Below are 12,937 nucleotides of genomic sequence, written 5' to 3'. Positions count from 1 at the left end.
TGCCCCCTCCTTCATCTCCTGGCTTCTTTCAGATGACTTCACTCAGGGACCTGGAGGTTGACAGGACACTAGAAACTCTCTCTGCCTTTTCCTGACCCAAAGGCAGTTCAGTCTCCCAGCCATGCCTCCTTCCTTTCAAATATCCTTTAGCTAAGCAGGTGGCCACCAAGGCTTGATTCATTATAGGAACCACTTCCATCTTGAGGAAAACTGCTTTCTGAGGTAAAAGTAAGGAGGCCTTCTTGATCTGGAGGCTCCCTGAGGGCAGCTCATCTCGATGAGTTCACGCAGGCTAGGTGCTGACTGGGTGCTGACCTGGCAGCCAGGTCTACAGGGTGCCCCAAGCTCCAGACCTGCGGCTCGGTCCTGATACCAGTGACCTGACTCTTCACTCCGAGTGGCCCCTGAGTTCTAGCCTAATAGGGAGCCCATGGTAGGAAATGATGTTTGGTAACCAGGAGTGAGGAGCTTGCAATATGGATGTTTGGGTTCCAGCCTGAAGCCCCTTCATTTGATCCTGGGGGCTCATAAAGCTGATGCTTATGTTATAGCATCTCATTGCCAAGCACCAGCTCATCCCCTGAGCTGCTTGAGAGTCCCAGATATTTCATAATGATTATCGGATTCATCTTCAAACAGAGAAATCTGACCAGGTAGTGCTTGACTCAGGTACATGTGACTAAGAACCTCAACCTTGCAGATGCCCTTCCATCCACCGGTCATTTTGCACATTTCATAGATATAACTGGTGAGGGTTTGACAGTTATTTACAGGACAGAAGATGCTGGCTGAACTTCTAAGTGTTCTCCTGACCCTGAGTTTCTGTGAGAGTTCAGCCCATGTAAAGTAAACCAACACCAGTGTGACGTGCGTGTTGACATGAAAGACTGGACCACCGCCAGGGGTCAGGTTGGGTAGACAGAGCCACATGTTGGGCTGTGTGAAGCATTCCTGTCCTCCCCACATGGTTCCTCATCCTTGATCTGACGCCAGAGAGTGGGATGCCCTGGCTGGTCCCTACCCGGGCCACACCAGCTTCAGTGCCAGTGAGATGGGTTCTGGGCTCCCTCGGTTTATTTTGCCCACTTTTCTCTGCAGGCGCAGTCTGTAATGGGACCTTCGATCAGTATGTGTGCTGGCCTCATTCCACTCCTGGAAATGTCTCTGTCCCCTGCCCTTCCTACTTACCTTGGTGGCGTGAAGGTAAGAAGTCTTATTTTACCAATATCTAACTTTTCCTTTAAGGCTTCCCTGGGTAGAGCAGCCAGGGTTTGGTTAGGAGGGGGCTCCAATCAGATTGTTTTCTCCAGCCCTCTTCTCCCATAAAAGGTCTCCTCCTAAGCTGTCAGCAGCACATCCTCCTTTTCCTCTCTGCTGCTTCTCCTGTCTTCCCTCAAGTCTTCTGTGCCTGGAGGCTCTGCTTGTATCCTGGTCCTCTCTCCTTTGAAGATTTGAGAGTCCAGGCCTGGTTACCACAGACTTGGCTGCATAGTTCTCACGAGATGAGCTTAGAGGAAGAAGCATTAGAATGTAAGAAGGGAGAGAATAAGTAAGTGAGTGTTAGTTGCTTAGTCATGCTTGACTCCTTGTGACCCCAGTGACTGCAGCTTACCAGGCTCCTGTGTCCATGAGATTTTCTAGGCAAGGATACTGGAGTGGGTTGCCCTTTCCTTCTCCAGGGGATCTTCCCGACCCAGGGATTGAACCCAGGTCTCCTGCACTGCAGATAGATTCTTTACCGACTGAGTTACAAGGGAAGCCCAAGGGAGAGAATATACCGGCACAAAAAGACCAAGCAATGAGGCCGGACCTGTGCTTTATGATTCGGGCTTTAAACTCCCCTCTGTAGAGATGTGGAGCCACTGAAGGTGTTAAGGCATGAGGAGGTGGTTTGGGGGAGCTGACGTGGGTAGCCTGTGGCTGATGGACCGAGGGACAGAGGGAGATCACAAGGACAAGTCTGGAAGCTCCTGCAGTGGTCCAGAAAAAGAGAGGATGAGGATGTGGATTCAGGCAGAGGCGATAGGTTGGGAAGAAGAGGAAAGAAAAAAAACTGGAGGTGGAACAGTCAAGACTTGTCATCAGAAGTGGGAACTGAGGGACTGGGTGGGATAGGGCCCCACCCAAGGCCACAGAACTTGTAGGAGGTGGAGCTGGCTTGGTCCAGTGCCCTTTCTTCTCCATGGCATGGCTTCTTGGGCATCAGGAAGCCCCAGGTCTGTGTCTCCCAGCTGGGCTGCACCTTGGAGGGCTGTCACATCTGAGTCACCAGGGACCTCGGGTAAACACAGCAGACATTAATGGGTTGTGGTTTGCTACAAAATGTAGAGGCTTCCGTGTTTTTCCTTCCATCCCAAATAAACAGTGAGGATGCTAACGAGTCCCCCGAAGGGGAAGTGAAAATTCCTCTTCCCTGGGATTTTTCCACAGCTTTGCGGTGAGAATGAGGGCCTTCCCACGTGCTCGGAGAGCGAGCTGCGTGCTCTGACCTTTCCCCCAGAGCTGTGTTTACTTTCAGAGAACTCAGGAAGGGCCTACAGATACTGCCTGTCTCGGGGTGCTTGGCAGACACTGGAGAACTCCACGGCTGTTTGGCAGGACAACTCCGAATGCGCCGAGGATCACAGCTTCAAACAAAAAGTGAGTTGGCTGGGCTCGGTGAGGGCGGACCTCGGGGCCCAAACCACCCTGTGCTGGGGCTCCACACAAGGAGCCTGCCCCAGCGCATCGGCCCCAGACTCACTTGGCAAGGTCCTTGGTCACCCCAAACCACAACTCCAATGGCAGACACAGCACGTCTTCTGCTGCTGGGCCGAGACATGAACCCCTAAGGAAAGACAACCAGCGTCTGTGCTTGCTGCTCCTACCACCTGGCCCATGTTTCCCCAGCTGTTCTTTGGCTTCTCCTTCTCCAAAGTCACATTTCAAAGTCAATGTCTCCTTTCAAGCAAAGTCTTCCAAGGCCACCCCATGGAGAATGGTCTCTCCAGCCTTGACAGCACCTGTCACTCTCCGACAGTCTCCCGTATCCTCCCCCTCCTAGAATGTGGACAGGTGGTGACAGGAGACTGTGTCCTGAGGGAACACACCTAGCTTCTGGTTATGAGCTCAAGGTCAAGGGCCCAGGCAGCCCACCTTCATGTCCAGAGTCCTTGCTTCCTAGCTCTTGTGTTTTTTTTTTTTTTAATGTGGAATTTCCATTTCTTTCTTTCTTTTACTGTTTCTAATTCTTTTTTTTTTTTTTTAAATTTTATTTATTTATTTACTTTGGCTCTGTGGGTCTTCATTGCTGAGCGGGCTCATCTCTAGTGGTGGCAAGCAGGGGCTACTCTCTAGTTGCTGTGCACAGGCTTCTCATTGTGGTGGCTTCTCTCATTGCATAGCAAGAGCTCTAGGGCGCTCGGGCTTCAATAGTTGTGGCATGTGGGCTCAGTAGTTGCAGTTCCTGGGCTCTAGAGCACAGGCTCAATAGTTGTGGCCCATGGGCTTAGTGGTTCCTCGACATGTGGGATCTTCCCGGACCAGGGATCGAACCTGTGTCTCCTGCATTAGCAGGCAGACTCTTTATCACTGAACCACCAGGGAAGCCCTATTTCTAATTCTTAAAAAAAAAAAAAAATTATTTATTTGTTTTTGGCTGTGCTGGGTCTTTGTTGCTATGCAGGCTTTCCCTAGTTGAGGTGAGTGGGAGTTGCTCTCTAGTTGCCATGAGCCAGCTTCTGGTTCCTGTGGCTTGTCTTGTTGTGGAGCCTGGGCTCTAGGCACTCAGGCTTCAGCGGTTGCTACTCCCAGGCTCTAGAGCACAGGCTCAATAGCTGTGGTGCATGGGCTTAGTTGCTCCGAGGCATGTGTGATCTTCCTGGATCAGGGATCGAATCCATGTCTTTGGCACTGGTAGGTGGATTCTTAACCCCTGGGCCACCAGGGAAGTCCATTTGCTTTCTAGCTCTTCTTACCTCACCCTTCACTGCGCTGGGCCTCTGCTTCCCCATCCATGCCCCAGAAGAGCACATTTACTGCCCATGACCACACAAGGGTTTAAAGAGCTGACAGACATACGAGTCTCTGGATAGAGCCTGACCCCTTGTCACCAGACGTAAAGTAAGAGTGCCGGCTCCACCCCTAGGATCCAGCCGGGTCGCTGGGCAGTGCATCATCGTGTTTGTGGTTCACTTCTTCCCCCAGTGGGAACTGGCCAGTCCTTGACTCTCAAGTCTATCACATCTTCCCATCAGGCATGAAAAGCCTTCTGTCACATCCTCTCTATCTGCAGGGAATTTTTTCTAAACCTCTCTTTAACTTTATCCCTTGACTGGAATTGGCAGAATTCCCTGTCCCTAGACCATGTAACAGGCCACACCTCTTAAAGGTATTAAAATCATGCCTGTGGTTGGGTTTGATTCAGTTTATCTCAAGGTTCTGTCTGACTTTTGTCACAGCACCATGCTCTTGTTAACTTCATGCTGTGATTTGGGCAAACTGTATACATTTCTTATCTTCCCCCCTGGACAAAGCTGCTTGAGAAAAATAGCAAAGTCATAGTCATATCTGAACAGCTGCCACCCTCTGGCACAGTGCTGGTAAAAGTGCACAGAACCTTCACATACAGTGGGTACTTAATAAATATTGAATGGTTCCAAAGATTCTGAGTCAGTGGGGATGTGGTGGGGTCGAGGCGTCCATACTGATGGGAAGGTTCCCCAGGTGACTGTGAAGGGACGTGGTGATGACGAATTCACCAGCTGGTGTGAAATGCCTGCCACTTGCTTTGGGCTCAGGTCAGGCAACTAGGACTGCAAAACAAGATTGAAAAGGTGAACTTTCCAAGACAGGAAGTAAAGGTTCTCTCTTTAGAGCAGTGAGGACACAGGCATTGCCTCCTCCTCTCTGCAAATGGTCATATTTCTAAGAAATCAAACACTTAACAAAAAGTTTCTGGCCATGTTTACCTGTGTTTCTAGTAGAGGGTTGAATTTTTGCCCAAACAAGGCTAGTGTTAGTAAATCTTTGCCCTTTGGGGTTTTGGAAAATGAGATGTGTTATGTTCTTCCAACTAACAACACGCTGGGGGGCCTTATGCATAGTAATTGGTGCTTTTTAAGGATATTGTGTGTGTGTCTGTGAGTGTCTTTCAAAACTGTACTCACTTAATACCTTTTCCGTCTTAGCTGTGCACTCATCATGCATGGTGGCTGTAACTTTTACAGTTTGAAGTGTGACAACAAGTGCCACTGATTCTCTAAAGTTTCACAGATAGAAGATTGGTTCTTATCATAGATCTTAGCAACCTCAGCATGTGATTTTTTTTTTTCTTTCCTTATTAACTCAAGAGCTTTCATCTCTTCACTTAAAGGAAGCACTTTATGACCTCTTTGGCACATCCAAATTGCCAGCATCACTACTTTGGGGGGCCATTATTAGGTAGAATGGGGCTTCCCAGGTGGCTCAGTGGTAAAGAACCCACCTGCTAATGCAAGAGACAGAAGAGACATGGGTTCGATGACTGGGTCAGGTAGATCCTCTGGAGGAGGGCACAGTAACCCACTCTAGTATTCTTGCCTGAAATCCCATGGACAGAGGAGCCTGGCAGGCTACAGTCCATGGGGTCACAAAGAATCGGACACAACTTAGCAACTAAACAACAACAAATTAAGTAGAATAAGGGTCACTTAAAACACAAACTCTGCTGTACCAAGACAGTCTAGCTAATAACTGAGAGGGCTACCAAGTGACCAAAGAAAAGTTGATAAATTGGACTTTATCAAAATTGAAAACTTAGGCTCTTTTAAAGACACTTAAAAAAAATAAACTTAGACAAACCTAGACAGCATATTAAAAAGCAGAGACATTACTTTGCCAACAAAGGTCCATCTAGTTAAAGCTATGGTGTTTTTAGTAGTCATGTATGGATGTGAGAGTTGGACCATAAAGAAAGTTGAGCACTGAAGAATTGATGCTTTTGATCTGTGGTGTTGGAGAAGACTCTTGAGAGTCCCTTGGACTGCAAGGAGATCAAGACAGTCAATTAAAGGAAATCCGTCCTGAATATTCATTGGAAGGACTGATGATGAAGTTGAAGCTCCAATACTTTGGCACCTGATGTGAAGAACTCATTGGAAAAGACCCTGATGCTGGGAAAGATTGTGGGCAGGAGGAGAAAAGGTTGAGGTAATTGGATGGCATCACCGACTCAATGGCCATGAGTTTGAGCAAGCCCCAGGAGTTGGTGAAGGACAGAGAAGCCTGGTGTGCTGCAGTCGATGGGATCACAAAGAGTCAGACACAACTGAGCGAATGAACTGAACTGAAAAAAATAAAAAGGCAAGCCACAAAGTGGGAGAAAATACTTGCAAAACATGTATCTGATGGGTTTATGTCTAGAATATATAAAGATTTACAATTCAAAATTAAGACCAATGATCCAGTTTAAAAGACAGCCAAATATTTGAACAGATTCTTTACCAAATAAAACATACAGATGGCAAATAAGCACATGAAGTGATTCTCAACATCATTAATCATTAGCGAAGTGCAAATAAAACCGCCATAAGACGCTAGGACACACCCATTAGAATGACAGAAATGTAAAAGACTGACTGCAGGAAATGTTAGTCGATTCTTGAGCAGCTGGCACTCTGGTTGGAATGTAAACTGATACAACTTATTTAGAAAACAGTCTGGCAGCTTCTTAAGAAGTTAAAGCATATACCATGCTCCCCTGTAATTCTATTTCTAGACATTTATCTGAGAGAAATGAAAACCTGTGTCCACATAAAATCTTGTACAGAAGTTTTCAGAGCAACTTTATTTGTGAAAGTTAAACTCTGAAAGCAATCCAAAAGTCCATCAATGGGTGACTGCATAAGTAAATCGTGGTATATTCATAATAGAATACTACTCAACAGTAATCCTGGTTTATAACATTATTTAAGTTTCATGTGAACGACTTTGTATTGCTACCTCTGTAAACCCTACAGCATGCTCACCACCACAAGTTTGCTTTCCATCTATCACCATAGAGTTGATCTTCTTTACCCAATTCACCCTTCCCCCTGCCACTCCCCCTCTGATAACCACCACTCTGTTCTCTGTGTATACATGTTTGTTTTTGTTTGGTTTGATCATTTATTTTTTGTTTGCTTTTGATTGTTCATTTTTAATATTCCACATACGAGTGAAATCATACAGTATTTATCTTTCTCTGTCTGACTTATTTCACTTGGCATAATACCCTCGAGGTTCATCCATGTTGTCAAAAAATGCTGGCTGAGTAGTACTCTTGAGTGTCCCTTGAACAGCAGGGAGATCAAACCAGTCAGTCCTAAAGGAAATCAACCCTGAATACTCATTGGAAGGACTGATGCTGAAGCTGAAGCTCAAATACTTCGGCCACCTGATGTGAAGAGATGACTCATTGGAAAAGACCCTGATGCTGGGAAAAATTGAGGGCAGGGGGATAAGGGGAGGATGAGAAGGTCGGATGGCATCACTGACTCAATGGACATGAGTTTGAGCAATCTCTGAGAGATGGTGAAGGACAGAGGAGCCTGGCGTGCTGCAGTTCATGGGGTTGCAGAGTCGGACACGACCGAGTAACTGAACAACAACAAAGGAATGAGCTAAGATACACGCTATGACAAGGATGAATCTCTAAATAATTACTCCGAGGGAAATAAGCCTGACAGAAAATTGAACACTTACAAGGTTCCATTTATAAACATTTTAGAAAATGCAAACTAGTCTCTAAGGGCAAGAAACAATGAGAGGAGATGAATTACAAAGGGTCACAAGGAAACTCTGGGGAGGTGATGGAAATGTTCATTATCTTGAACGTGGTGATGACATCAGAAATATAGTCATGTCCAAATTCCCCAAGGTTTATACTTTCAATATGTGCAGTTTGCTGTATCCCAATTATACTTCTGTGAAGCTGATGAACTTCTGTTAAGGTTATGCAGACAAGTTTAGGCATAATCTAGCAGATAATATGTATTAACTGTGGGTTCTTGTGCAAAAATTTATTCAGAAACATAATCTTGATGGCTACATGCACAAGATTGAGTGAGAAGGTGTTCCATTAGGAAATCCCACAGAATTTCAAGTAAACTATCCTCTGTTCAACATCGGGTTATCCTGGGACTCAGAAAATATTCCAGTGTTTAACTGGGTCTTTGTTTAAAGGATCATCTATGAAGAGTTACTTTAGGAGGGAGACATCTAGATGGAAGCCTGGCCCTGTCTTCCAGAAAGAGAGGCCCCTACACTCTAGGAACAGCACATCCAGGGGCAAAGAATCTGTCTTCATTCCCAAGGCACCCTCTGGTCCTGGACACAGTTTTTCTTAGGATATCGTGAATCTTGGTGCATCACTGCTGGGTGGTGGGACCAACCACGGAGGTGAGACCCATGGTGGGTTCTTCACTCATGAAGGTTCCTTGAGCTCTGAGATGTGCCAGAGGGCTATGGTGTCAACACGTCTCCTCGGGTTCAAACCTAGATCCTCGGTGGTTGGGGGCATGGATCCAGGGGCTGGACACCATAGCTGCCTGGCTGACCGGTCATGTCTGCTCTTCCTCTGCATTCAGGTTGAACACCGCACCTTGCTGTCGATACTGCAGCTGTTGTACACGGTGGGCTACTCTCTCTCCATCGTCTCGCTCTTCCTGGCTCTCACCCTCCTCTTGTTTCTTCGGTGAGTGGAGCTGCTGCCTGCACGTGCTCAGGCAGGAATCCAGGCATGTGCTCACTGGCTCCCTTGAGAAGACAGGAGACCAGGCTGGGTGATTTCATGGCTCGTCAGAGCTGGAGGGGATTTGAGACAGTCTCCAGTCCATCCATCCCATTTTTGTAGGCAAAGGGAAGGGATCTGGGAGGTCTCGGGGGAGGTACTGAGCTACCCTGGGTTGCCAAGCACAGCTCGGACTGGAATCTGGGCCTCCCAACTCTGCCTTTGTCTCTTTGGATTAGTTGAGCTCTGCCCAAACTCCTAGTCCCTGCTCTAAAGTCCTAGTTGTACATACGCATGCTCTAAACTCCTGCTCTAAACTCCTAATCGTACATTCCCATGACTGCCACAGCCCATTCTCACCATAGCTCCACTGGATGCACTATTTTTATGGACAAGATTAAGGAACTTCCCCCAAGCATATTAGTGAGTGGGAGAGCTGGGGTTTTAACCCAGGACCCTTGGACTCCAATTAGCCATTAACCATTTGAGGATGCCGGTCCCTATTCTAAAGCATGTTACATGTATTAAGTCATTTAAGTCTATTTCTAATCAGAATTAAGATGAATTCTAATCCCTGGAGATTAGCCTTATTATCACCCCCATTTTATGAGTGAGTTAACTGAAACACAGGAAGATGAAGTGACTTGCCCACAGTCACACAGCTGGTGAGTGATGGAGCCAAGATCATAAGCAGGTGGTCCAGAGGCTGAGCACTTTCATTCCTTTATCGTAGTGTTTTTCAGAATCCAAAACTGGAGTGCATTTTACTAAGTCATTTTAGAAGTCACTCAAGTGAGATACTTATAGACCCCTTAAGGAACCCTCCAAGGCTGTCTCTGAGCATTCAACACAGATGCAGAGACCTGGATGGGGGGACCCTGGATGCTGGTTCCAGAGCCGCTCCCACCTGGGCTCTGCAAGGTCCAGTTCTGGCTCCCCCCCGCCCCCTCAATCCCATGATGTTCTTTAGCTCCTGGAGCAGAGAGCGGAGTCATGACCACCTGACCCAGTGGGAGAGCAATCATTGAATAACAGGAGAGAATTCCATAGCCTGTGCCCACTGCTGTCAGTGACCACCTCCACTCACATTCCCAAAGTCTCAGAACAAGGCCAGGAGAAGATAACTGCCCAGCCCCAGAAGAAGTAACTTGAGCAGAGCCTGGGTCGACCATGTCTTCATTTTTGTCTCTGGCTCTGAGGAGAGCAAGACCCAGTCCCTGCCCAGTCTAGGGAGAAGAATGCATGAATCATGAAACACAAAGACCTGCTCAAATCTTTTTGGAAACTAAAAAAGTAATAATAGCTCTAGAGAGAGGCAGGGCTGGACATGAGCCACACAGGGGCATAGGCGGGGCTCTGAGGACACAGTGATGGAAAAGGGCCCTTTTGCCTAGAGAGACCAAGGATGCAGTTTTACTTCGGCTGGTGCTGGAGGCTCCAGGTGGGTGAGGGAGGTCATGAGTTGACATTTTCTGGGCACTTCTTATGTGCCAGGTGCTGTGTGAGCACTTTTCACCCATTAACTGGTTGATTCCTCCTACAGCCTTTGCTGTGAGTGCCCTTGTCCTTACAGGGAGGAGAGTCTTGGAGAGTCAAATACGGACCTCAGAGTTTCTGAATCTAAATCTCACCTCTGCCACTTACTGCTCTGGGACTCTGGACTTAAACTTTCTGCCCCATTTTCCCCATTTGGAATATCAGAATAGTGAGCCTACCTCTTCCTCCAGTGGTTGTAAGGAGTAAGGATGCCCTTAAGTACATCCACATGCAAATAGCTTGGAATGTAGCCTGGCATGTTGAACATGTTGTAAAAATGGTACCTGTTATTCTCCCCATCTTACAGCTGAGGAGAGTGAGGCAGAGAGAGGTAAGATCCTTTACGCCACCCATCCAGTTCTGCAGCCTACACTCTGAACCTGTGCCCTTCGGTGGCACATACACAGGTTTCAGGCACACGCCTGTTGGTCTGAGCCTTTCTTTTCTGAGGGAAGATCCTTGGTTTTCTCCCTGCCCAGAAAACTCCACTGCACACGTAATTACATCCACATGAACTTGTTTGCCTCTTTCATCCTGAAAGCCCTGGCTGTGCTGGTGAAAGATGTCATCTTATACAAATCTTACTCCAAGAAGCCCAACAGTGAGAAAGGGTGGCTGTCCTACATGTCGGAGGTATGTGCTTCCTTATCCCTGGGCTCTGCCTGGATCAGTCCTGGGAATCAGAGAGCAGGAAGATGAGGCTGGGGAGTGGATGAGAGAGAGAAAGGGGTGTCAGTCTTTCTGGTAAGAGATACATCACCTGATTTTTTTTTTAAAAGCCACTGTCCCAAGAATGGGTCGCAAAGAGTTGGACATGACTGAGCGACCAAGCAGAGCAGGGAGTGCATATAACAAGAACACTGAACATGGTGTATTACAGTGTGCTGTAGTCTATTAATAAAGCGTGCCATAGCACTGTGTCTAAAAATCTACTTGTCCTAGAGAGAGGGGAGTCCGGAGGGAGGGACTTGTGTGGGGAGGCCTTTCTCCCCTCCGCTGTGGGCCAGATGCTGAGGAGCCTGCACTCACCCCCAGATGCTCTGTCTTTTCCAGATTTCTGCCTCCTGCCGCTCGGCCCAGATCCTTTTACACTACTTTGTGGGCACCAATTATTCATGGCTGCTGGTCGAAGGCCTTTACCTTCACACCCTGCTGGAGCCCATAGTATTTTCAGAAAGGCGGCTGTGGCCCAGATACCTGCTGGTGGGTTGGGGTGAGTGACCTGAACTGGGGATCTGTCTGAACATGGGAGCCCAGTAGAGCTTTTGGATAGATTTGGAAGGAGGTTTCTGGGACAGATAATTCCTCAATGACCAGAGACTCTGAAGAGAGGGGTAGTGTGTGTGTGTACACACACACCCGCATGTACATGCATGTAGATATAAGTGCTGTAGACCCAATGCAAACATTAAAAATTTGGGAAGGCTTTTGGTAGAATCAGATGACATTCCTCCTAACCTGTCCCCAACTGTAGTATCTACTAGGGCTGCCATAACAGATGCTATAGACTGTGTGGCTTAAAATGCAGACGTTTATTTCTCAAGGTTCTGGAGGCTGAGAAGTGTGAGATTGTGGTACCAGGATGGTTGAGTTCCAATGAAGGTCCTATTCTTCGCTTGCAGACAGCTGCCTTCTTGCTGCAGCCTCATATCATTGTAGAGACAGAGAAAGAGAAAGCAAGGTCTCTGGTCTCTTCTGATAAGGACAGTAATCCCATCATGATGACCAGCCCCTACACACATGCCATCTAAACCAAATTACCTCCAAAGGTCCCTTCTTCAAATTCTCTCACATTGGGAGTTAGGACTTCAATGTATGAATTTGGGGGACACAAACATTCAGTCCATGGGCCAACCAAGTCTCCAGGATGAGATCTGGAGCCTCTGCTGCCATAGATTCTCGGGGAAGGTGAGGCTGCAGTATTCAGAGGGCCTAACTCTGGCCTGAGATTCAGGAGGCTTGATGAATGTCTTTGGATTTACTCTAAGCTACTTTGTGACAGGTAGCTCCTGTCTGCCTCCTGAATTTCCCAAAAATTGGATGGCTCTGTGCCATCTGTAGGTCTCCCCAGCTCTCACAGTCCACGATTCTATGATGTCTGGGTTTTTGTAATTTTAACCAGGTGTGCTTGGCCCATCAGGGTGGGGTGGACGGTAGGCAAATTTGGCCAACCAGCCCTTGACTCCATTTCCACGTTTTCTCCCAGCCTTCCCGGTGCTCTTCGTTGTGCCCTGGAGCATTGTCCGTGCCTGGCTGGAGAATACAGGGTAGGTACCTCGCCTCTTCTTACACTTCTGTGAGCTAGTTAGTCCAAGATGTGCTGTGCTATGCTGTGCGCTCAGCCGTGTCCGACTCTTTGCGACCCCGTGGACTACAGCCCACCAGGCTCCCTCTGTCCGTGGGATTTCACAGGCAAGAAGACTGGAGTGGGTTGCCATGTCCTTCTCCAGGGGATCTTCCTGACCCAGCGATCGAACCCACATCTCCTGCATCTCCTGCATTGGCAGGCAGGTTCTTTACCACTGAGCCACCTGGGAAGCCTCATTCCAAGATAGGCCCCAATATAAGGAAATACATCATTTTCCCAAAGAGAGTGTCCACTCCCTTCCACTTGGCCCTTCTAGAATATACTTAAGAATATAGATAAAAGAATCAAAGATTTGTAGTAATTCA

The 12,937-nt window shown here is 47.5% G+C and overlaps 1 protein-coding gene across 3 annotated transcripts in view; it reads left to right on the top strand.

Moving 5' to 3' along the window:
• GLP2R (glucagon like peptide 2 receptor) overlaps window positions 1-12,937 on the top strand; it is a 51,741-nt gene that overhangs the window by 13,429 nt on the left and 25,375 nt on the right. For 2 of the 3 annotated variants that reach the window (XM_043474187.1, XM_043474207.1), the window contains 6 exons: window positions 1,099-1,203; window positions 2,501-2,640; window positions 8,586-8,692; window positions 10,744-10,897; window positions 11,318-11,477; window positions 12,471-12,531. In XM_043474187.1, coding sequence (XP_043330122.1) covers window positions 1,099-1,203; window positions 2,501-2,640; window positions 8,586-8,692; window positions 10,744-10,897; window positions 11,318-11,477; window positions 12,471-12,531 — 727 coding nt within the window. The remainder of the gene's footprint in view (window positions 1-1,098; window positions 1,204-2,500; window positions 2,641-8,585; window positions 8,693-10,743; window positions 10,898-11,317; window positions 11,478-12,470; window positions 12,532-12,937) is intronic. The other variant, XM_043474197.1, reaches the window with a different exon arrangement.

The sequence above is a fragment of the Cervus canadensis genome, chromosome 1 (genome assembly GCF_019320065.1).
Source record: "Cervus canadensis isolate Bull #8, Minnesota chromosome 1, ASM1932006v1, whole genome shotgun sequence".
Lineage (NCBI taxonomy): Eukaryota > Metazoa > Chordata > Mammalia > Artiodactyla > Cervidae > Cervus > Cervus canadensis.
Note: the sequence above shows the minus strand (reverse complement) of the source record. Positions and strands in the feature narration are given on the sequence as shown.